At 44.5% G+C, this 26286-nt stretch overlaps 1 protein-coding gene across 3 annotated transcripts in view; it reads right to left on the bottom strand.

Moving 5' to 3' along the window:
• The window catches only part of LOC126272280 (uncharacterized), a 719890-nt gene that overhangs the window by 14920 nt on the left and 678684 nt on the right, over window positions 1-26286 (bottom strand). For all 3 annotated transcript variants that reach the window (XM_049975035.1, XM_049975034.1, XM_049975038.1), the window contains 4 exons: window positions 24181-24323; window positions 21556-21761; window positions 17596-17613; window positions 9147-9375 (listed from right to left, as the gene is read on the bottom strand). In XM_049975035.1, coding sequence (XP_049830992.1) covers window positions 9147-9375; window positions 17596-17613; window positions 21556-21761; window positions 24181-24323 — 596 coding nt within the window. The remainder of the gene's footprint in view (window positions 1-9146; window positions 9376-17595; window positions 17614-21555; window positions 21762-24180; window positions 24324-26286) is intronic.

The raw sequence follows: 26286 nt of genomic DNA, 5'->3' as shown, positions 1-26286 counted from the left end.
TCGAACGAACCAGAGAAAAATGAGATCTGATCCACGTATCTGAAGTTGCTGAAGCTTGCAGGCGATGGTGGGGCAAGCGACATCGTGCAAGGAAGTTCAACACATTTTGACTTTCGTAACTTACGCGTCAGTTGGCATGACTGAAAAAGTAGGGTGTTTCCACACGTAAACTGGCTTACGCGAGTGGTGGTAGGGAGGGAGGGCACACATGTAAGCAATTCGCGCCTGGGGAAACCCAGCTGTGCTTGTGTATGAATCAGCCTCCAACCACATCGAGTGGGTCAGTGACGTCGATAATATATTGATTGTGCTGAATGTGAAATTTAAAATCTCACCTTCCATCACCATTAGAAACTCAGTTACTGCTTGCAGTTCTCTGTCTCCAAAGTGAGAATCACTATAATCACCTTCGCCGTCACTGCCTACGCTACCTAAACTTATCATTATTTTATCTACACTCCTGGAAATTGAAATAAGAACACCGTGAATTCATTGTCCCAGGAAGGGGAAACTTTATTGACACATTCCTGGGGTCAGATACATCACATAATCACACTGACAGAACCACAGGCACATAGACACAGGCAACAGAGCATGCACAATGTCGGCACTAGTACAGTGTATATCCACCTTTCGCAGCAATGCAGGCTGCTATTCTCCCATGGAGACGATCGTAGAGATGCTGGATGTAGTCCTGTGGAACGGCTTGCCATGCCATTTCCACCTGGCGCCTCAGTTGGACCAGCGTTCGTGCTGGACGTGCACACCGCGTGAGACGACGCTTCATCCAGTCCCAAACATGCTCAATAGGGGACAGATGCGGAGATCTTGCTGGCCAGGGTAGTTGACTTACACCTACTAGAGCACGTTGGGTGGCACGGGATACATGCGGACGTGCATTGTCCTGTTGGAACAGCAAGTTCCCTTGCCGGTCTAGGAATGGTAGAACGATGGGTTCGATGACGGTTTGGATGTACCGTGCACTATTCAGTGTCCCCTCGACGATCACCAGAGGTGTACGGCCAATGTAGGAGATCGCTCCCCACACCATGATGCCGGGTGTTGGCCCTGTGTGCCTCGGTCGTATGCAGTCCTGATTGTGGCGCTCACCTGCACGGCGCCAAACACGCATACGACCATCATTGGCACCAAGGCAGAAGCGACTCTCATCGCTGAAGACGACACGTCTCCATTCCTCCCTCCATTCACGCCTGTCGCGACACCACTGGAGGCGGGCTGCACGATGTTGGGGCGTGAGCGGAAGACGGCCTAACGGTGTGCGGGACCGTAGCCCAGCTTCATGGAGACGGTTGCGAATGGTCCTCGCCGATACCCCAGGAGCAACAGTGTCCCTAATTCGCTGGGAAGTGGCGGTGCGGTCCCCTACGGCACTGCGTAGGATCCTAAGGTCTTGGCGTGCATCCGTGCGTCACTGCGGTCCGGTCCCAGGTCGACGGGCACGTGCACCTTCCGCCGACCACTGGCGACAACATCGATGTACTGTGGAGACCTCACGCCCCACGTGTTGAGAAATTCGGCGGTACGTCCACCCGGCTTCCCGCATGCCCACTATACGCCCTCGCTCAAAGTCCGTCAGCTGCACATACGGTTCACGTCCACGCTGTCGCGGCATGCTACCAGTGGTAAAGACTGCGATGGAGCTCCGTATGCCACGGCAAACTGGCTGACACTGACGGCGGCGGTGCACAAATGCTGCGCTGCTAGCGCCATTCGACGGCCAACACCGCGGTTCCTGGTGTGTCCGCTGTGCCGTGCGTGTGATCATTGCTTGTACAGCCCTCTCGCAGTGTCCGGAGCACGTATGGTGGGTCTGACACACCGGTGTCAATGTGTTCTTTTTTCCATTTCCAGGAGTGTATTTCATAATCGAAAGAGATTTCTTGCTACATATATTCTCGCTCACTTCTTTTTAACATGTTCACACAACGGAATCCAGTCTTTCTTATTCACTGAATTAAATTTCTCGTTGCACAAATGTTACGTTGGACAGAACGTTCTTAGAAGCTACCCAAACTTTCACAATAGAACAAATATTCTCTGTTTGGTTTAATTCTGGGTGGTAAGGAGCAAGGCGTAACTCAACGTGACCATAAATTTGTAGGATGTCATCAATGGATTACTCTATGGGCCTTGGCTCGGTTCTTCGAACGAGCTCATACGAAATAAGTTTCTGCAAGTCATCCGAAATGGAATACTTTCCGTTGTTAGCCACTTTCTGATATCCTGTTTTAGTAGAATTACACTCTGGACCTTTATTTTAACGTGTGATACGGAGCATAGTTAATAATTAGTAAGTGTTTTTAAGTTTTAAATTGGGAATCACCTTTTCTGTCAATGATTTTTTTGGTAACTGCGGTAGTTCTTGTGATCGTATTATCTCCCGTTGCTTGGTTTGACTTCCACATGATAAGCCCATTAGGAAATTACGCTATTTTTACCGCCTGCGTGAGTTATTAATAGGTGTCGTCCCCTTGATATAGGTTTGAAGAAACCGAGTTGTATTTTCGTTCCACGTTTTCCCAATTACGTGTGATGATAAAATGAAAAGTTTCATCAGCGTAAAAATATATTTGTTTTCCTAATTTTCTATATTGCTTCAAATAAGCAATTCTTTTTTCTTGGACGTCACTTCTCTCTGACAGTATGATTGTCCTTTTCCAGCGGAAACCGAATTTCTTTGATAACCTCCTTACACTAGTATCGTTACCATGAAAATCTATACCCTCTTTCAGCTTCTAATTCCTTCCACTGTTAGCACTCGTTTTTCGGACACAGAAAAGTTGTGAACAATCCTCCTAACAACGGCCTCATCAAAACTATAGAAGAATATGACTGTTTTGTGTTTACGTTTTTTATTTGGAGTTACAAATTTCCTTTCTCCGCCAGATTCCCATAACTTGCTTTCCCTTTTAATTTTCTGGATAGTGCTATGCAAATCGTCTGTGGCCACTTGGACTCTCAGTTGAACTTGCTGCACTGAAATGTCCCTTCCCTGAAAGGACTCATCTTCTGTAAACATTAAAAATCACTATTTTGTTTTATGCCTTTCAATTCCGAAGTACTAATTAGAATCATAATTTCAATCTGAAGTCACTGTGCACAACACGCCTTCACTCTGAAGACTGGTTAGATCCAGCTCTCCATGCTTCTCTATCCTATGCAGGGTTCTTCATCTCCGAATAACTGCTGCAACTTATATCCTCCTGAGTTTGCTTAATTTATTCATTGTCATCAAACGATCCCTTCTCTTGTCAGGTTGTGCCACAAATTCCTTTTCTCCCATATTCTGTTCTGTACCTCCTCATTAGTTACGTTATCTACCCATCTAATCGTCAGCATTATTCTGTAACACCACATTTTGAAAGCATGTATTTTCATCTTACCTAAACTGTTTATCGTCCATGTTTCACTTCCATACATGGATACACACCAGATAAATCCTAGACTAATACTTAACTCTACACTGAAGCGCCAAAGAAACAGGTACTGGCATGAGTATTCAAATACAGAGATAAGTAAACAGGCAGAACACAGCGCTGCAATTGGCAACGCCTAAATAAGAGAAGTGCCTGGCGCAGTTGTTAGATAGGTATCTGCTGCTACAATGGCAGGTTATTAAAATTTACGTGAGTTTGAATGCGTTGTTATAGTCAGCGAATGAGCAATGGGACACAGCGTTTCCGAGGTAACGATGAAGTGGAGATTTTCCCGTACAATCATTTCACGAATGCACCGTGAATGTCAGGAATCCAGTAAAACATCAAATCACCGACACTGCTCGTGACCGGGAAAAGATCCTGCAAGAATGGGACCGAAGACGACTGAAGAGAATCGTCCAACTTGAAAAAAGTGTAATCCTTCCACAAATTGCTGCAGATTTCAACGCTAGTCCATAAAAAGCATCAGCGTGCGAACCATTCAATGAAATATCGTCGATATGGGCTTTTGGAGCCGAAGGCCCACTCACGTACCCTTGATGACTGCACAAGACAAAGCTACACGCCTCACCTGGGCCCGTCAATACCAACATTAGACTATTAATGACTGAAAACGTGTTGCCTGGTCAGACGAGTCTCGTTTCAAATTGTATCAAGTGGATGGACGTTTACAGGTATGGAGACAACCTCGTGAATCCATGGACCCTGCATATCAGCAGGAAACTGTTCAAGCTGGTGGAGGCTCTATAATGGTGTGGGGCTTATGCAGTTGAAGTTATATGGGACCCCTGATACGTCTATCTAGTACCTTCCGCCGCAGAAGTTGAACACGCCGCAGAACCAATGGACGTGGTCAGCCGATAGAGGGCTCCGCCTCCGCTGCAGCTATTCCGCGCAGCGGCTCTCGTGCAGCGAGGGCGCCACTGCTAAGCCACGTGCAGACAGTGGCCAATAGAAGCTCCCTCTGGTTTCGTATATAGGGACCCGCTCTGCCCTAGTCCAGTTTTCACCACCCTGATGACATCATCCATGCCTCTTCCTTCCTTCAGAAGACCATCACCGACGCTGTGGAGGCTCATGTCCCTACCAAACTCATCCACCCTCACCGCCCTACGCTTCCTCCACAGGCCGTCCTCCTCCTGCGTGAATCCCACAGGCTCTACCGCTCCTTCCTCCGCGCTCCTGACCGGGATACTCTCACCCGCCACCGGCAATTACAGCGACGTATACGGAACCTCCTTACAGCAAAGAAATGCCGGGACTGGCGCCAGACATGCACACGCCTCAACTCCACCCTCCCTGTCAACTCCTCCAAGTACTGGTCAGCCTTCCACCACCTTACTGCTAGCCATCCCACTCCACATTACGCCATCCTCCATGACGATCGACCCTTTCCTGACAACCTCAGTAAGGCTAACCATTTTGCTTCCCACCTATCCGAGGTCTTCTCCATTCCTGAAGATCCCCATTTTGATTACTCCCTATCCCCCACCGTCCTTGACCACACTGACACCTCTGTCCCCCCGCTCGTTCGCCCCTAGCTTCCAGTACTTGGATCGGTTGCCGCCCCCCCCCCCCCCCTTAGACATCAACACACCCATCACCATACAAGACATCACACTTGCCCTCCGCTCCAAACGCAAAACCGCCCCTGGTCATGATGGCGTCACCTACCGTCACCTCAAGGAATCCCCTCCATCCTTCCTGTTGGTCCTTGCTACCCTGTACAATGTCCTCCTCTCCACTGGATTTTACTCTGACCTGTGGAAGACTTCCTGTGTCCTGCTGTTCCCTAAACCTAACAAACCCCCCTCTGATACCTCTTCCTATCGTCCAATCTGCCTCACCTCAGTGTTCAGTAAGGTCTACGAGGCCATCCTCTCTCGCCGTATTCACCGCCACCTTAACCAGCACCGCCTCCTTCCTCTTACCCAATGTGGCTTCCGGCCTTCTTTCTCCATCGACGACCAGCTGCTTAACCTTACCAATCTTCTTTCCCTCCAACTTAACTCCCATCGCTCCGCTATCTTTGTTTCCCTTGATCTCCAGAACGCCTATGACCGTGTCTGGCATCCTGCGCTCCTCTTCAAACTTCAGACCTATGCTCTCCCCATCAACTTTGTCTATCTCGTTGCTTGCTTCCTCTCCCATCGTCCGTCCTATGTGACTATCCACAATTCCAATTCCCATACTTTCTACCCTTCTGCCGGCGTGCCCCAAGGTTCTGTCCTTTCCCCTCTCCTCTATCTCCTGTACACTGCTGATATGCCCAAACCTCCCCCTCCTGTTCATCTTCTCCAGTTCGCTGATGACACCGCCTTCCTAGCCCTTTATCCTACCCTTCAACGGTCCCAATGTACCCTCCAAACCTACCTTGACCAATTCACCGCTTGGTGCAACCAGTGGTTCCTCCATGTTAATCCCTCTAAGACCTAGGCGATCATCATAGGCCACACCACCCCCTCCTTCCGCCTCCATGATTTCTACTGCACCATTTATGGCCGTCCTATCCACCTCACTCCTACCCTCAAATACCTTGGCCTCACACTCAACTGCCACCTCACCTGGACTCCCCATCTCCTTGCCATCCAAAACAAAGCTCACAACCGCCTCCATCTCCTGAAACTCCTGTCCGGCCGGACGTCGGATCTGCATCCTTCCACCATCCTTCACACCTACAAATCCTTGATCCGCCCCATCCTCTGTTATGCCAGTGTCGCTTGGATTTCCGCCCCTCCCCGGTTCTATCAAGCCCTCCAAATCCTCGAACGCCATGCGCTCCTCCTCGCCTTCTGCATCCGCCTTCCGTCCCCCACACGCATCCTCTACGACCTCATCCCCTTCCCCCACCTTCTCCTTTTCCTTGAACACATCCGCACACACTATATTGTCCGCCACCTTGATCCCCCTCACCCCCTGGTTTCTCACAGCATCTCAACCCCCAACCAGTTGCCGTGCCTTTACCGTTGTGTCCCACCCTCTTTCCATCTCCACACCCTCCATCTCCTTTCGCAACACCCACCGTCTACCACTCCTGGATGATGTGCTTCGTCCTGACATCTACCCTTCTTACCAACTCTAACCCCTTCTTCCTGCCTCCTCCGCTGGGCTCCCTTTCCTCCCTCTCCCTCCTCCTGAGTGACTTCCCCCTCCTACTCCCCTCCATCTCTTGCGCCTCCTTCCAGTGTCTCTGTGCTCCCTCCTGCCCTGTCTTCCCTCTTCCTCTCCCACCCCACGTGTCCCCTGCCTCTTCGTGAACCCACTGATGCCCCTCCTCTCTTCATCCCGCCGCTTCCACAGCTGCCCCTTGCTCTCCCCTCCTTTTCCATACTCTCTTTTTCCCTCGGCAGGTCCCACCTGGCAGTTTTATTGTTCGTAGTGTGTGCTCGAAGTGGGTTTTAAGTGGGTTTTAAGTGTGTTGTTCCAGAGTGTTTTTACTACTGTGGCCGATTTTTAACGATTTTTAACCTGTGCCTGCGCATTCAGTGTCTTCTCTGTATTTTAAGAACTGCCAATTGTGTTTTATGAACTTTCTGGTGACTTTTTTTTTTAACTGTCCCCCATGAACGTCTCCATGTCAGTGTATATTTTACCTCCGTTTTCTCCGCTTACTCCGTTTTATGTTCCCCCTTTTTTATCTCCTTATGTATGTATCATTTTATTCTTGTTTTAGTTGTAGTGTCAATCAGATGAAGAGCGGCGGATTGTGCCGCTGACAGCCCTCCTCTGCCCATATGGGGAATGGGAATGAAATCACAATTAATAAAATAAAAAGACCTAGTCCAGCCAGTCTGGTACTTGCTCTGGATTTCGTTTCTATCTCAGCGGTACTGCGTTCTGGTCGTTGCTCGTTGTTGCATTTGCCTGGCTCTGGTTACGAGTGGATTTATGTTTGGTGTTGTGGTTTCCACAAGCCTCCGTTGTTTATCTCTTCCTTGTTGTGTCGCTCATAGTCGGTCGTGGTCGGTTGTTGTCAGTTGTCGTTGGTCTGTCGTCCGGCTCATCCTGTGTTTACCCGGTGGTGCGTGCTCCACCGCCGACGGCTTCCCGGCCTGGCGGCTCCGATCCGCAGCCTAAGGCGTTCCCGCTGTTGGTTGTGGTTACTACAGTCTAGACATGACTTTGACATGTGACACGTACGTAAGCATCCTGTTTGATCACCTGCATCCATAATTGTCCATTGTTCCTTCCAACAGACTTGCACAATCCCACAAGGACAACTCGACACCCCACACATCCAGAATTGCTACAGAATGGCTCCAGGAACACTTTTGTTTGTTTAAACACTTCTGCTAGCCACCAAACTCCCTAGATATGAACACTATTGCGCATATCTGGGATGCCTTGCAACGTGCTGTTCAGAAGAGATCTACATCCTCTTGTACTGTTAGAGATTTATGGACAGCCCTGCAGGATTCGTGGTGTCAATTCCTTCCAGCACTACTTCATACATTAATCGAGTCCATGCCATCTCATGTTGTGGCACTTCTGCATGCTTGTGGCGGCCCTACATGATATTAGGCCAGGCTACTGGTCTCTTCAGTGTATACTCAATGTTAACAAATTGCTCTTCTGCAGAAACGCTTTTCTTGCCATTTGCCAATCTACATTTTACATCCTATCTACTTCGGCCATCATCAATTATTCTACTGGCGAAATAACAAAACTCATCTACTACTTTAAGTGTCTTGTTTCCTAATGTAATACCCTCAGCATCACCTGGTTTAATTGCACTACATTGCATTATCCTTGTTTTGCTTTTGTTGATGTTCATCTTATATCCACCTTACAAGACACTATCCATCTTTGTGGCCTCCGACAGAACTACAATGTCATCGACAAATCTCAAAATTTTATTTCTTCTCCCTGAACTTTAATTCCTTAATCAAATTTTTCTTTGATTTCCTTTAGTGCTTGCGCAATGCACGGAATGAACAACATCTCGGATAGGCTACAACACTGCCTCACTCCCTTCTCAATCACTGTGACCTCTTCATGGCCCTTGAGTCTTAACTGCTGCCTTGATTTCTGTGCATATTGTAAATAGCCTTTCACTCCCTGTAGTTTACTCCTGCTATTTTCAGAATTTCAAAGACAATATTCCAGTCTACACTGTCAAAAGCATTCTCTAAGTCTACAAATGCTATCAACCTAGATTTGCCTTTCACTTTGCACTTAAGAAAATGCTAAATTCCCAAGGATACGAACACATTATGTACTATGCATAGTAGAGGAACAGTTCGGAGATGGTAACTATTTGTGTCAGTAATACAACGCGCCCTTTCGTAATGCACTATGCAGCATCTGCGAGGCAATAGTTTGTGGATAACAATGTCCCAGAACTGGACTGACCTGCCCAAAATCTAACCTGAACTCAATGCAGCATCTTTGGGACAAGTTAAAAGGTTGACCTTGCTCCAGACCCCAGAGACCAACCTCACTACTTTCTCTGGTTTCAGCTCTTGAGGAAGAATGAACCAATCCTCCACAGACATGCAGACAGCTCACTGAAAGTGTCCCCAAGAGCCCAAGCCATTACAAAGGTAGACTGGATACATCTCTCATTAATGTGCACTAAAAGTTGTTGGATACTTTTAAACTGTAGAGTGCATTTATGAAGCAGTCCACTACTACATAATCACTCTATTCTTGAAAACAATTATCTTATGGGAGATGGCTGAAACTCACCTGCTGGTATGTAGGACGCAGATGCGATTCTCGTCACTAGGGTTGGTGGCGGCGGCCACGTGGCACTGGTGCAGCTGACGCCAGTCGATGCGCATACGGACCTCCTCCAGGAAGGGGTCACGCAGCACCAGGTGCGTTGGTGTCACACTCAGCACGCCGTGGTAGCCCGCCAGGCCGGCAGCACGTGCGTGTGCATTGTCGATCAGTGACACCGCGAAGTCGCTCTCCCCTGCCACAGCCAGAGTAGTCTCCTAGCTAGACGAGCTACACTACTGAACTGTGTAAAAGCACTAACTTACTTACTTTCACTTGTTGTCAGCACAATGCTGTAGGGAAAGGGAAAGTGTCATCTTTGAGTAACTGTAGAAGGAATTGAACAGCATTTCTATCTGGTGTGACAAATGACAGTTTGCTCTAAATGCAGAAAATTTTAAGTTGACATAGATGAGTAGGAAAAACAATCCTGTAATGTTCGAATACGGTATTAGTGTTCTGCTTCTTGACACAGTCACATTGATTAAATAGCTAGGCATAACTTTGCAAAGTGACATGAAATGGAACGAGCATATAAGGTCGCTTGTAGGGAAAGCGACTGGTCAACTTTGGTTTATTGAAGAAACCTAGAAAAGTGTAGTTCATCTGTAAAGGAGACCATGTACTTAACACTTGTGCAATCCATTCTTCAGTACTGCTTGAATGTTTGGGATGCCCACCATGACAAACAAATGTACGGCATTCAAATAATTCAGAGGTGTGCCATCAGATTTGTTACCAGTAGGCACGATCAACACGCAAGTGTTATGGAAATGCTCTGTGAACTCAGATGAGAATCACTGGAGGAAAGAGAGATTCTTACTGTGAAACACTACTCAGAAAGTTTAGAGAACCTGGAACTGTGCCAGACTCCTGTATTTGGGAGCAACTGTAGTGAGTGCTTACAGAAAGTGGTTGAAGGGCTGAAACCAGGAATGGTGAACAAGGTGTTGGATGTTCTCACCTTATCACGGAAGTTGGAGGTCAGAAGCTTCCACACTTTGTAAAGCATCATCTGATTAGACCCACATGGTCAGTTGACATCGAGTAGCATTTGTGTACATCACTCACTTTCCACACACACAGCAGAGCACATGGTCAGCTGTTTCCACACTTGGTATCACGTGACAGTACCAGGCAACAGGCAAGTCGCCCTGCCACAAGGCTAAGGAAACATGGACTCTATAGAACTTCACCACAATGTAACAAAACTAATGGGTCTGGGAAGTGTCAGAATGCATTTAGAACCAAAGTTTCTTTTTAGCTGCCAATTTTCCATGTTTTCTATGGAGAGTGTATATGCTGAATAACTGGTATTCATCAAATATTACCACACTGACTGATTAATATTACCGGCAATGAAGATGAAAGTGATAATCAAACACTGAATGCTACTGAAGGTGCAATTGATTTAGGTATGGCACTGTGAACATGTGTGAATGAATAGATATTGAAATAATGCTCATGTCTGGTCTGCATCTAAAACTGCACTGACACCGAGACGCATTTTGGACACATCAAATGAAGAATGTTTATATTGTACAACACAACAATTGATTGTAACTGTCAACATTGTTTATAACTGACAAAAAACTTCGTCCAGGAACACTGTAGGCTCCCATGAGTAAATTGAGCAAAGTAACTAATAGGTCTCGTTAAAAGTTGGTTATGTTCACTGAGCTGAAAGAGGAAAGAAGTGCATTTGACGAAGGCATTACAGCCTGTAAGCTGTATTTGTGAGTGTCTTTCTGTTGTGCCTATCTGCGACTCAGCATCTCCAGTATATGGTGAGTAACAACTTTCCTTTTCACAATATGTTACATTCCCTCCTGGATTTTCCAATGAAATTATTCAGATTTGTAGATCACTCAAAGAAGTTTATTCATGAATAAATTTTTCACAGATAAAGGGATAATTCCTCTCTGCAAATATGTATTTATTATTCATAACTAATAATGAATAACATAGAATGCCAGTGCAGTTTCTTTGTTTGCTTTGTGTGTGGAATTCTACAACTAGTGTTTGTTCCCTCAGCCCAGTGAAGTTTGTATTTGGTAAGTACCTTATTATTTTCTCAGTTATTGAAAAAATAATATACACTAGATTTATCTCATATTTAGAAAGAAATGGCATCATAAATGGTAGACAACATGCATTCCAAAAAGGAAGAATTTACATTTTCGTCAGCATTTGAACATACAAATATAATCTCAGAGGAATTGGATTAAAGCCAAAATTCTCTTCTTTTAGCAGGAAGCCAGGGCATCACAGATATTCATAGGTGTTGGCAGAATGTTATGGAGACCTGGTAGTGAAAAAAGAAGCACAATGAATTGTTGGGCAAGAAGTCTCTCATTATGACAACAAGGTCACACAAATCTGTCAGATGATCTGTGTGCCAGCTGTGACTCCTGCAATGTTGGAATGTGCGGACACACTCATTCGAGGTGATAAATGGCTTACAATCAAACACCTCACTGCACAACTGGATGTCTCTGTTGGTAGTGCTGAAACACTCGTCCTCCAGTTGGGGTACTCAAAGGAGTGCCCGCTGGGTTCCTCACCACCTAACGAAAGATCATAAAGCTTGCACATTAGAGGGTGATCATGATGATTTTTTGTTGAACTTCATCACTGGCTATGAAACATGGGCTTATCATTTTGAACAAGAGACAAAAAGGAAATCTATGGAGTGGTTCCACACTACCCCTCTGCTGACCTAGTATGAACTGTAATGCTTTGTTGGCAACAGCAGTTGGCAACATTACAGAAAGCATGAGTACAAGCAATATTGTACAGTACTGCTAGACAGCGCGAGCCAACAATCTTTTATATCTAAGGGCATGGCAGAGAAACTGAAACAGTAACAAAGTAACCAGTTATTTCTTATGAATGGCTTAAAAAATGCCTTTGTAGTCTTAGTGTTGTATACCTCTAACCTTGAACTGTCTTTCATGCATAACGGTTTTTGTGTTAGATACATGAAATGTATTTGCAGTTGCACATGTGAACAACTATCAACCGTGTAAGCGAATGACAACAACGAAAATTTGTGCTGAACCAGGTCTTGAACCCAGATTTCCCACTTTAAGCAAGCGGTCACTTTAAACACTTCAGCTATCCGTGTGCGACTCAAAGCCAGACCCAAACTTCCATATATCATCATTCCTGCATCACAACCTGCACTCTTACACTTGTAATTACTGTTCCGGGGAGGACATTTTAATTGAAGTGAGGCAGCCAGATACCAGTGGATTAATACAATATTGTAGTGCCTGTGTCATTAAGAAGAATGTTGCACGTTCCTTTCCTACAGAAAGTTTGGGGAAACCACATCATCCAGCAATGATTGAAATGAAAATTGGCTGGATTTTGTCTGGTGGGATTCCTTCTGCTTCATGCAACATGCCTCGTGCTAGTCTCCACAGATTTTTTTTAGAGATGACAACCTAGATGTCAAACTGCAAAGATTTTCGGAAGTAGAGGAACTATCTACCAAAACTGTAAGTAAGCAGGATAAACTGTGTGAGGCACAGTTTCAACACTACATAACTAGAGACGAAACTGAGAGATTTTTGGTTAGATTACCAGTGAAGCATGACTGTAAACCCCTACATGAATTATTACAACTGACCTCTCTAAGACTGGTGCATCTTCAGAAGAGATTTAGAAGGCAACAGAATCTGAAAAGGGAAATGTTGCAGTTGTGAAAGACTAATCTGATCTACGACACATGGAGGATATTGTTGGTCCAAAGTTTCACCTTCCACACCATATTGGCTTCAAGCAATGCAGCTCTGCTATGAAGTTGAGGGCAGTATTTGATGGATCTCCTGCCACTTCTACTGGAGTATGCCTCAATGATATCTTGATGGTTGTCACACTATCCAACCAGATTTACTTTCCATTATTATGAAATGTTGCTCTCTTTCCACTGAGGAAAAGATGTTCCAATAGTCAAAAGGTAATGGAACAAATTCCACTGCAGGGCAGAGAAACCTTGCTGCCTTGCTGTCTCACTGGTGAAGAAGCTACAACAATGTTAGGAATCTTTTGGCACCCTTGCTCGACACATTTCTGTGCAATGTGCAGCTGAAGAGTCATCAATGCTCAATGGGTAACAAGTGTAATGTTCTGTCTACAATAGCATCTATTTTCTATCGACTGGTGCTTCTGAGCCTAGCAATGCTAAGATGAAAGCTATTCTTACAGCACTTGTAGCAATTACATCTTGATTGAGGTGAAGTTCATCCATCCAACATGATTGTGAATGGAATGTTCTTAATGTGCAATTGCCACCGTTGTGCACATCCAAGTGTAACTAACATTCTGAAAGCCCCTCCATATCACTGTACATATTTGCATTCAGATTGCTGGGAGCTGTGATCCATCATGATTTGATGCTTGAAAATGAAAAAATGCCAAAATTTTTATTGCAATAGAAATTTTTGACAGCAATAAAAGGAATGACTACGTTTAGTCATAAATTTTAGGCCCCTCATCTCTCTATTGACACAATGTACATCTAAAACGTTTAGTCAATGCTATGGTAAGACAATGCAAACAGAAGATCTCAACAAACATCTTTCTTCACCTCCAACATAGTCTCCATTGTTTACGACACACAAAGCAAGACTTACAAATACTGCTTGCAACTGTCAGCTGAAGATAGTTATTTTTGATCAAGGGGGAACATTCCCCTCGCATGTCATTAGTCATCTCTTAGGTCATTATATCCAGTGCCACCATAAGCTTGTCTTCATACCTAATAAATAGTCTGGAAGTCACTGTTAGACAGATAGTACTTTGCACCATTGCTAGTCTGGTTCCATTCGTAAATGAGGTAAGAAAAAAACGTTGATGCTCGATGAGTATTAATCTTCTGTATTTTGTCCTTAAGTGAGATCATCTTTGTGGGCAGCAGAATAGATCTGCAGAATGTCACAAATGTTGATTCTCTCAATTTATTCAATAAAGGTTTGCAAAAGTATCTCCTTCCCTCCAGCAATTCTTATCCAAACTCACAGAGCATTTTCATAACATACCTAGCAACTTGCTTCTGTATTGCTTTGATGTCTTCCTTTCCTGGCCTGTTGGGAGATTCCCTGCATTTGAGCTGTATCCAAGAATTGGGCCACATAAGTTTCATGTATGGTCTCTATTCACCTCCTCTACAACTGAACTTACATAGCCATTACATTTTATGTCGTTCCACCAGGTACTTAATATTATATTTAATCACTGACTGATTCAAGAATCCTACCATTAACACACTGTTCTAACATTAAAGGATTGTTTCACATTCTTCACGTTATATACGTCTTTACTCTGAATCAAACTAGTGGAGTTAAGCCTCATTTCATGGGTAGATACCTTACCAGAAATGAAAAATCTCTGCAACACATGGCAGCAAAATTTACAAGTTTTCCTTCTGTGTTGTTTTCTGAGAGTAATTGTTGTTGTTGTTATTATTACTGTTGTTGTGGTCTTCAGTCCTGAGACTGGTTTGATGCAGCTCTCCATGCTACTCTATCCTGTGCAAGATTCTTCATCTCCCAGTAACTACTGCAACCTACATCCTTCTGAATCTGCTTAGTGTATTCATCTCTTGGTCTCTCTCTACGACTTTTACCCTCCACGCTGCCCTCCAATGCTAAATTTGTGACCCCTTGATGCCTCAGAATATGCCCTACCAACTGATCCCTTCTTCTAGTCAAGCTGTGCCACAAATTTCTCTTCTCTCCAATTCTATTCAATACCACCTCATTAGTTATGTGATCTACCCATTTAATCTGCAGCATTCTTCTGTAGCACCACATTTTGAAAGCTTCTATTCTCTTCCTGTCCAAACTAGTTCTCGTCCATGTTTCATTTCCATACATGGCTACATTCCATACAAATACTTTCAGAAACGACTTCCTGACACTTACATCTATACTCGATGTTAACAAATTTCTCTTCTTCAGAAATGCTTTCCTTGCCATTGTCAGTCTACATTTTATATCCTCTCTACTTTGACCATAATCAGTTATTTTGCTCCCCAAATAGCAAAACTCATTTACTACTTTAAGCGTCTCATTTCCCAATCTAATTCCTGCAGCATCACCTGATTTAAATCGACTACATTCCATTATTCTCGTTTTGCTTTTGTTGATGTTCATATTATATCCTTCTTTCAAGACCCTGTCCATTCCGTTCAGCTGCTCTTCCAAGTCCTTTGCTGTCTCCGACAATTACAATGTCATCGGCGAACCTCAAAGTTTTTATTTCTTCTCCATGGATTTTAATACCTACTCCGAATTTTTCTTTTGTTTCCTTTACTGCTTGCTCAGTATACAGATTGAATAACATCGGGTAGAGGCTACAACCCTGTCTCACTCCCTTCCCAACCACTGCTTCCCTTCCATGTCCCTCGACTCTTTTAACTGCCATCCGGTTTCTGTACAGATTATAAATAGCCCTTTGCTCCCTGTATTTTACCCCTGCTATCTTCAGAATTTGAAAGAGTGTATTCCAGTGAATATTGTCAAAAGCTTTCTCTATGTCTACAAATGCTACAAACATAGGTTTGCCTTTCCTTAATCTATTTTCTAATATAAGTCATAGGGACACTATTGCCTGACGTGTTCCAATATTTCTATGGAATCCAAACTGATCTTCCCCAAGGTCGTCTTCGACCAGTTTTTCCATTCGTCTGTAAAGAATTCGCATTAGTAATTTGCAGCCGTGGCTTATTTAACTGATAGTCTGGTAATTTTCACATCTGTCAACACCTGCTTTCTTTGGGATTGGAATAATTCCATTCTTCTTGAAGTCTGAGGGTATTTCGCCTGTCTCATACATCTTGCTCACCTGATGGTAGAGTTTTGTTAGGCCTGGCTCTCCGAAGGCTGTCAGTATGTTCTAATGGAATGTTGTCTACTCCCGGGGTCTTAGACTACTCCTTTCAAAACTATGTGAATGATGGCACTAATGCAGTCTGTGTTTACCCCCAATTCACATGATCTCAAGCTCAGAGACAGCTGCTTATTATACTGGGTGAGCAATTGTTAACAAATCTGCTTTCATAGTGTGCATCCAGCTGGCGATGCCAGCTGCTGTGCCTGTTGTGTGGGCAGCAGGAGCATCCCCAGTAAATAAAGCAGTGTCTGTCATGCAAGTTATTTTTAACATACATAACATAAACACTTAAAAATAGATTATTTACATATATTAAGGAAGCAGATGCTTGAAATGCCTCCCTTCAGTGTTCAAATGTTTCTGACATTTGCTTAGGAAACTGATCATTGCATTATGCAGTCATCTCTGAGAAATGATAGCAATTTCTTGATGAATGTTAGTTTTAAGTTCCTTTAAAGTATGTGGATTTGACTTTTACACCTTCTCTTTTAATACCCCCCCCCCCCCCCCCCCCACAGATAAAAATCACAGGGGTTTAAACCAGGGAACGAGGAGGCCACTTGATGTTAGTAATTACTCTACCTTGAAACATATTATGAATTTTCTGTAATGAGAAGTTGGCTGTATGTCCTGTCACAGAGTCCTGCTGAGAAGTCACTCTTCATAGTTTCCTATAAAGAAAGGCCTGTTATTCTCTCACAACTAACAGTGCACCATGCTTTTATTTTTTGATTGTACAGGAGTGCCTCATGTTTTATGTCAAGACTTTTCAGAACTTGAATAATTGTTATTTTCTGAATTGGAGTATCCATTTAGGTGGAACCACAATTTGTTTGAAAATAAAATAGATGGCTGCGTTAAGGATTGATCACCCTGTACTCAGGCTTCTACCACACTTGCTTGATGTTCTCTATTCCATGGATTTTGGTGACTGATAGGAATGCGGGCCATTAAAAAATTTCCTTTCCGTGCTGAAAGCATTTGAATCGGCTGTAAACATGTTTACTGTTGGCCAACATTACAAGCAGCCCCATTTGCTAGATTATAAACAAGACTTAATGTGTGACCCCCAGGACTATTACACTACACTCAGATGAGTGCAACAAACATTATGCATCATCTAAGTTTGTTTGATGATATGTGGACTTCTGAATGTCTGTCTCCCTTTGCAAGTGCAAATTTTTAACATGCCTTGCTTCTACATATTGGTCCATTCAACTAACTTCTTAAATGTATGTTCTACATCAGTGATGTATGTCGAAAGAGTGGTATTTCTGTAACTGGACTAGAACTTAGCAAGTTATTAACTAATTGTTGTGTAGCAAGTGTTAAGCGACTCAAATATTGAAAAGATGTAAACTCTAATAGTAATTCATTTGGAAAAAAATGTGTATAAGACAGGTAATAATATTTGTGAAAGTGTTAATCATCTAGTAGTGATTTCCGCATCTGCAAAATGATCTGCTATTTACTCCTGATTTACATTAAGTATAAGGACTGATTAAAGCATGCTTACCTAGTCTTGATGCAGCAGCTGAAAAAGAAAGAAACTTTGTATTAATTTCAAGAATTTTAATTATAGATCAGAACTATGAACAGACCAAAATTCAAAACTGGAATTTTGCCTTTCATGAAGATTGGTACTAGCAGAACTAAGGCTGTGGCCCTCATGTACTGCTGCCTAATTAGCTCAGTAGGTGACACCAAGGCCAGCAAATGGTAATGTTCCAGGTTCAAGTCCTAGTCCAGCACACAGTTATAATTTATCTGTAAGCTACCAAACAAAACTGCGCGCACACACACACACACACACACACACACACACACACACACACACACACACACACACACACACACACACACACACACACACACACTCTCTCTCTCTCTCTCTCTCTCTCTCTCTCTCTCAGCTATAGTACCTCCATAATAGAACTCATTTTAAAAGGTTGATGTAAGGCAGTGGCGTGCCACTTCTCATAGGACATGTCTAGTAAAGCACTGCAATATGTGGAAAAGAGGTAATCTGTCATCCATAGAAGAGTTTCTCCATTTTTCATTTGACTCAATCCCTTACTGATACTTTCCGTTAAGTGCATTTCAGTTCTTTTTATCCTTCTAGTCTTTATTGGCATTTCGCCATTGCCGTCTTGAAACATGTTACTAGTTCAGAGATGAATAATTTCCGGAAAAATGCATGTCAGTTTTTTCAACTTGTTTGTGTATTCTTAGTTTTGGAGAACTTTTTATCACATTCGGCACATATTTTTTGTCTAACAGTATTTTTCTGTTTTATGTTAATTAAAGCAAACCACTGTACAATTTTCTAACTGCTAACAGGTGGTAGGATGTCAGTGTCACCGACATAGAATTCATCTCTGGAGTTATGTGCCACCAAAGCTATATACCACCAATTAAAATAAGGCAGAATTTGGTTAAAATCTTGTAATCTAACGTTTCCTTAGTATGACGGTAATCCCAGAAGTAAAGCGTCCTTTTTTTTTTTTTTTTTTTTTTTTTTTTTTTTTTTTTTTTTTGTAAGTACAGAACTCTGTTTGTGTGGCAGTTGGTCACACTGTTATGAAGAGTGCTTCAAGCGCTGTGTGTAAACATGCGCACGATGCGCTGAGACATACAGTCTTGGCTTGGCAGCCGTTGAAAATGGAGCTCCCATTGGATGTTACAGCCACGTGCGAATTGCGGGAAGTTATTCGGTTTTTGAACACAAAGGGCACTGCGCCGATTGAAATCCATTGCCAATTGACGGAAGTGTATGGTGAGTCATCCATGGATGTCAAAAATGTTCGTATGCGGTGTAGATAATTTGCAGCTGGTCGGACCGAAATTGATAACGAACAAAAGAGCGGGAGACCGTCAATTTCTCAGGAGACAGTGTTGAAGGTTTGGCAAAGCATGCGTGAAGATCGGCGGATCACCCTGGATTATCTCTGCACGTTGGTTCCTGAGGTTTCCCAAAGCACCGCTCACAGAATTTTAACGGAAACATTGAACTACCGGAATGTGTGCACAAGATGGGTGCCACACATGCTGACTAAGGACCACATGCGCGGCAACAAGTTGTTGCTTCCCGCGCATTTCTTCACCGCCTTGCAGCCGAACAGGACAGCTTCCTGGACTCAGTTGTCACGGATGACGAAACCTGGGCATACCACTTTACACCTGAGACAAAGCAACAATCACGCCAGTGGCAGCATCCACCTTCGCCAAGGCAATGGAAATTCAAACGAACACAGTCTACTGGTGAAGTCATGACAACCCTTTTTTGGGATCGGAAAGGGGTATTGTTGGTAGACTTTATGCCCATTGGGACTACAATTAACGCTGACAGGTACTGTGAGACACTGAAAAACTCAAACTGGCAATTCAGAATTGGAGAAGAGGAATGTTGAGTAAGGGTGTACACATTCTCCATGAATAATGTGAGCTGTGTGGGCAGAGGTCCTGTCGTCTTGGAACACGGCGAGATCAGAAAAAAAAAATTGTACAATATGATGGACCTGATCGGCCAAAATGGTCACGTAATTCCTGGCAGTAATGTGACCTTGTAGAGTAATCATAGGACCCAGGGAATATAATTAACCCCCATCATGTTTCACTCTTAGGACGTACTCTCGGCCAGAAGTTGCTAACAGTCAAACTGGACACAGCTGACCAAATGATTTACTTCCACTGTTCGATAGGCAAGATTTTATGGTTTGGGCACAAAGTTTTCTTGTTATAGGCATTTGCATCACTGGTGACTGGTTTTCGAATTCCAAATCACCCTGCAGTTCCCAGCTTATGGAGCTCCCTTCATGTTGTTTTGGAACTGACAGGGTTTGTAAATGCAACATTCAGTTGTGCAGTGACTTTTGCAGCTGTGTTCCTCTTGTTTTTCATCATAATCCTCCTCAATGACCGGCTGTCACAATCCCTCAACACATGCTTTTGTCCATGTTGTGATTTAGCAGGTGATGTTTTTCCGCTTTCCCTGTATGCAGTATAAATCATCAGTACTGCGGAAACCATCCGGTTGTGTGTGGTGGAGGGTGCTTCTGGTAGCACTATCTGATCCCCCTTTATCGGTTCCATTTCTGAATGGCACATTGTAAGAATGATTGCTGGTAAACCTCTGTATTAGCAATAGTCAAGAATCAATTGAATAAGTGTTTTATAAACCACTTCTTTCGTGGATGAGTAAGATTGTTCGTATGAATCTCAGTCTAGAGCCTGCTGTTCCTACTATTTGTCATGTAGGATGATTATTCCTAGATATAGTGGATACTGCTTCGAGCAATTTCTCATCCATGGTATGGTTGTACAGTAGTGGATTTCTTCTCCTTTGTATGCACAATATGTTACATTTATTTACATTCAGGGTTAACTGCCAGTCCATGCACTATTCATCAGTTCTCTGCATGCTTTTTGTAAATCCACTACATTCTTCTGGTGTTGCTTCCTTCTTGTAGTTAACCTAGCCTGCAGATAGCTATATGGAGCTTCCCACATTTTCTACTAGATGATTTATAAATACCGTAAATAGTAACGCCCCCACCACAGTTTCTTGAGGTACTCCTGAAATTATCTTTACATTTGTCTTTTTGTTCTGTTAAGAGCAACGCGTTTAGTTCTCCCTGCAAGGAAGTCGCAAATCTGGTCTGATACTCTGTAAGCTCGTATTTTTCTGACTAAATGGCAGTGAGAGACGGTGTCAAATGTCTTCCTGAATTCTTGAAACACGGTACCAACCTGAGCGTTGACGTCTACAACACTATGGATCTCACGGAGGAACATGGCGAGCTGCGATTGCAAGATCTTTGCTTCGAAACCCATGTTGAGATTTTCGTTCTCAAAAAATGTCGCAGTACATGGGCATCAAAACATGTTCCGTAATTGTAGAACAGTTTGTAGTCAGCGATATATGCCTATAATTATGTGAATCTGTTCTTTCTTGTAAATAAGAGTAACCTGCACTTTTTTCCAGTAAGCACTTTTCGTTGCTCCGGCAACCTACGATAAACCGCTATTAGTAGGGTAGCAAGTGCTTTCGCAAAATTACTGTAGAATCTTACAGGTGCCTCTTTAAACAATAAATACTTTGGCTGTCTCAGTTAAGGAAGCATCCACCATATGAGCACCAATAATCTGTCCACGTTCGAAGTCACACAACTCCGACGTAATGCACTGGCAATTGCAGGGAAGACTGTTCTGACCACAACGACCCTTACAGCGTACAAGTGTCCTTTGTGGTCAAATACAACAGCGCAACCAGCAGTCGCTGCTAGCATCTGCATTTATGTTCAAGCACGCATTTCTCGCGGTGTTTCTATATTATTGTCCAATCCCTGAACTGTTACAATAGAGCAACTTGCGGTGCAGGATCCATGCCGTGCACGCTGCGTGGTGATAGGTATGCAAGTGTATAGAAGATGAGAGGAGAGGAGAGGAGGGGAGAGAGGGTCTACTGAGTACTTACGCAGCGGGCGGCCCCTGGCAAGCAGCGCGCGGATGTGCGCCATCCAGGTCTGCGTCTCGGCCTCGTTAGGGGTGGCCAGGAAGAGCGATGGTCGCCGCGGCGTGCCCACACTCACACCCACACCCACACCCAGGCCCTGGGACTGAGAGTGTGGACGGCCCTCCACCTGCGGCTGCTCGTACACGCCGAACGCGAACTGGCGGGACCTGCCCAACAGCAAGAATGTGCTGCAGGTTTCTGTCCTACACCTCCCACCTCCGCTATTCCGTTAAACTGATCAAACAAAAACACAACGCGAGCGCGCATACTTCTAAGGATAAACAGAACGTCAAGAGGGAAGAGGCATCGAGAATGGTGAAGGAGGAAAGATCGAGGAGCAGGAGGAGGAGGAGCAGGAAGAAGAGAAGAAAACGATCAAGGGGGAGGAAGAGGAGGAGGAGGAGGAGGAGAAGAAGAAGAAAAAGACCGAGGAGGAGGGGAGGAAAAAAAAACCGAGGAGGAGGGAAGGAAAAAAAGACCGAGGAGGAGGGGAGGGAAAAAAGACCGAGGAGGAGGAGAGGAAAAAAAGACCGAGGAGGAGGAGAGGAAAAAAAGACCGAGGAGGAGGAAAGAAAAAAAAGACCGAGGAGGAGCAGAGAAAAAAAAGACCGAGGAGGAAGAGAGAAAAAGAAAGACCGGGGAGAAGGAGAGAAAAAAAAGACCTAGGATGAAGAGAGAAAAAAAAAGACCTAGGAGGAGGAGAGAAAAAAAGACCTAGGAGGAGGAGGAGGAGGAGAGGAAAGAAGACCGAGGAGGAGGAGGGGAAAAAGACCGAGGAGGAGGAAGGGAAAAAGACCGAGGAGGAGGAGGGGAAAAAGACCGAGGAGGAGGAGGGGAAAAAGACCGAGGAGGAGGAGGGGAAAAAGACCGAGGAGGAGGAGGGGAAAAAGACCGAGGAGGAGGAGGGGAAAAAGACCGAGGAGGAGGAGGGGAAAAAGACCGAGGAGGAGGAGGGGAAAAAGACCGAGGAGGAGGAGGAGAAAAAGACCGAGGAGGAGGAGGAGAAAAAGACCGAGGAGGAGGAGGAGAAAAAGACCGAGGAGGAGGAGGAGAAAAAGACCGAGGAGGAGGAGGAGAAAAAGACCGAGGAGGAGGAGGAGAAAAAGACCGAGGAGGAGGAGGAGAAAAAGACCGAGGAGGAGGAGGAGAAAAAGACCGAGGAGGAGGAGGAGAAAAAGACCGAGGAGGAGGAGGGGAAAAAGACCGAGGAGGAGGAGGAGAAAAAGACCGAGGAGGAGGAGGAGAAAAAGACCGAGGAGGAGGAGGGGGAAAAGACCGAGGAGGAGGAGGGGGAAAAGACCGAGGAGGAGGAGGGGGAAAAGACCGAGGAGGAGGAGGGGAAAAAGACCGAGGAGGAGGAGGGGAAAAAGACCGAGGAGTAGGAGGGGAAAAAGACCGAGGAGGAGGAGGGGAAAAGACCGAGGAGGAGGAGGGGAAAAGACCGAGGAGGAGGAGGTGAAAAAGACCGAGGAGGAGGAGGTGAAAAAGACCGAGGAGGAGGAGGGGAAAAAGACCGAGGAGGAGGAGGGGGAAAAGACCAAGGAGAAGGAGGGGAAAAGACCAAGGAGGAGGTGGAGAAGGAGGGGGAAAAGACCGAGGAGGAGGAGGGGAGAAAGACCGAGGAGGAAAGGATGAGAAAAAGATCAAGAAGTTCAAAAAGACTGAGGAGAAGGAGAGCAGGAAAAGATCGATGAAGAGAAGAGGAGGAGGAAGAGGTGAAGAAAAGATCGATGAGGATAGGAAGAGGGGGAGGAGAAGGCAAAAATACCGGTGGAAATGCAAGACAAATGGCACAGGAGAAGACAGTGACTAAAATATTTTACAAAATAAATACTCGAAAGTGTGATTATTTACTGACAATCATATCAAAATAGCACAGAGTGTTGCACTGCAACGAAAGTGCAATGGCGCTATGTAATACAAATTCCAACAAGGTAGGCATACGCCCAGGCACATTCCTTGTCACACACAGGCACAAAACAAAGAGTCCAGAAATGGTACAGGTGTAGACCATTTCCATTTTGTGTTTCTGTCATATTCACTCGCACAAATGTAAAGAGAACACCCTCAGTGTTCTTGTTTTTTGAATCATCTTGCAAGTGCTTCATTATTGTTCACTTCATATTGTGATAAAAAGTGACACGCACTAACTTATTTGTAGCGAAATAAGGGGTACGATGGACAACTGCTTACTTTCAGGATAAGGAGTTGACGTAATCCACCTGTCCACCTAACAATTAACGTGTAACCACTAGAAATTGTATTGTGGACGAAAACAAAAGTGACTGACGCAGGTATATGTTTTAAATTTTTTTATATCAAACTGTTGTAGTTCCCAAAACAGAGTCCAATACGAACGATTTAGGGCTGTCTTAAATTTGTTTCGAACTTCCTACGCCACAAATCTTGCTTTAAATCACGGAGGTACTACATTCTAAAAAGGCAACACGGGAGTAGTACACCTCTTGCTACATTCCATTTTAACCCAGTGAAAGGCGTATGCAATGCCACAAACTACCGCAAGCTGCTAGCCTGCCGGAATGTCAAACGGTGCGAAACCATACAGCATGCAGAGCGAGGCCTTACCGGGACTCGGAGCGGCAGAGCACGACTCCGTGCGGAATGTGCACTGTGTTGGTGCTGCCACCTCCCGGCGTCGCGGAGAACTGCAGCTCAACGGCGCCTTCCTCAGCTGCCGGCCGCGCTTCACACCACTGCCGCCGCCACGCCTGCGGGTCACATCACAATTTTTACTACTGCAGTCTTACTTTCGTAACAATTACCGCTTCTGTTAAATAAATTCTTCCACTTGTTATTTTACAACATAGGATGTTTCAAAAAGAAAGTACTACAAATCGATTTTACTTATTCGAAAGAAGCAAACAGAACACATCATTCTCGTCAAGAGATATGTTGTTTAAGCGTAAAAAACAAAATCGAACATCTGACCCCCCGCACACACACACACACACTAGAAGTGATCGTTAGGTAAATAAAATAAACCATCAAAAGTTCACACTTTCTCACATCTACATGTCGAATTTCTTGTTTGTGTAGCAACTGATTACGGGGTTTGTTCTGGTAAAGTCGTGTCTTAGCGTAACTCCAGAGAAAAGACTCACGAGGTGTCAGGTCATAAAATCGAGGTGGGCAAGTTTGGTCTCCTCGTAACGACGTTTATCTGGGAACCTTCCACAGAACAGAGTGATTGCCTCTCCTGAAATGTGGCAAGCTGCACCGTCTTGGAGCCATAAATTCTGTACGCTCATTTGACCCAAACGGGGCTAAAGGAAAGCAGTGAGCATCGCATGACAACGAATTCCATTCACCGTGACAGGCCTTCCCTGTTCATCTTCAAAGAAGTAACGGGTGACTAAGCCCCCACTCAAAATCTAACACCATACTCGTTGACGATGCATGCCGTTTTCGTGAATTAATCTTGCGTTCTCTGATCTCCGTATCTGGTAATTGCCCGCATCTCGTGGTCGTGCGGTAGCGTTCTCGCTTCCCGCGCCCGGGTTCGATTCACGGCGGTGTCAGGGATTTTCTCTGCCTCGTGAGAAAATCCTCGTGGGTGTTGTGTTTTGTCCTTAGGTTAGTTAGGTTTAAGTAGTTCTAAGTTCTAGGGGACTGATGACCATAGCTGTTAAGTGCTCAGAGCCATTTGAACCATCTGGTAATTATGCTTGTCCACAACGCCGTTTAAATGGAGGTGAGCTTCATTTGAGAAAATGCTCATTTCCGTGATTCGCTCGTTTAAGTTTGTGTGTTAACTGAACTCTGTAAAGGTGTGAGTTTTTTAAGATTTTGTGCACTGTTTCTGGACACATGAGCATGAATTTTCCCGGACTTACAACTACAGTCTCACGCACAGCAATATCGTTAGCCTCTATGTGGCCACTTCAAGGGTGTCCAAGGCTTTTGATGTCTGCTGTTGAACCAGTTTTTTTCTCTCCTTCATATTTCTTGATAACATACGAACAATGGGTTCAGCTGATGCGCTGTCGTGTGTAAGAACAGTATGGCGTTTTTGAACAGTTTCTGCGAAAACTTTCACCAGTGAGTTTTCACAATCAACACTCGCTGTTCCGCACAGTATATTTCTATGCCGATGCTCCACAAACACTAACACGGAAAACAGAAGCACAGTAACAAAACAAAACTTCAGTGACCACGGATAACAAAACATACAAAAGCAACGTTGCCAAAAATAATGCCGGACGATGTGACCGAGCGGTTCTAGGCGCTTCAGTCCGGAACCACGCATCATCTACGGTCGCAGGTTCGAATCCTGTCTCGGGCATGGACGTGTGTGATGTCCTTAGGTCAGTTAGGTTTACGTAGTTCTAAGCCTAGAGGACTGATGAACTCAGATGTTAAGTCCCATAGTGCTTAGAGCCATTTGAACCAACAACAATAAATCAAAGTAACGGGCCTTTCCAATCCGGCGTTCTTTTTGAGACACCCTTTCTAACTATCGTTTTGCCCACAGCTTCACCCGTGTACGCATGTCACATAAATTTAACACATACAATCCACAAATATTTAACATATTTCACACACATTTCATCTGTATACGTAGGGACTTTCGCCCCGATGTTTCTTCCTCAATCCTGAGGAGATCGAATGTTTCTCCGCTATTTTACAACATGCGACTCCGGACAGAGTAAACGTCTCTGCCGCGTGAGGCAT

The sequence above is a fragment of the Schistocerca gregaria genome, chromosome 5 (assembly GCF_023897955.1).
Source record: "Schistocerca gregaria isolate iqSchGreg1 chromosome 5, iqSchGreg1.2, whole genome shotgun sequence".
In the NCBI taxonomy this organism is placed as follows: domain Eukaryota; kingdom Metazoa; phylum Arthropoda; class Insecta; order Orthoptera; family Acrididae; genus Schistocerca; species Schistocerca gregaria.
The sequence above is the reverse complement of the archived record's forward strand: the minus strand, read 5'-3'. Positions and strand labels throughout refer to the sequence as shown.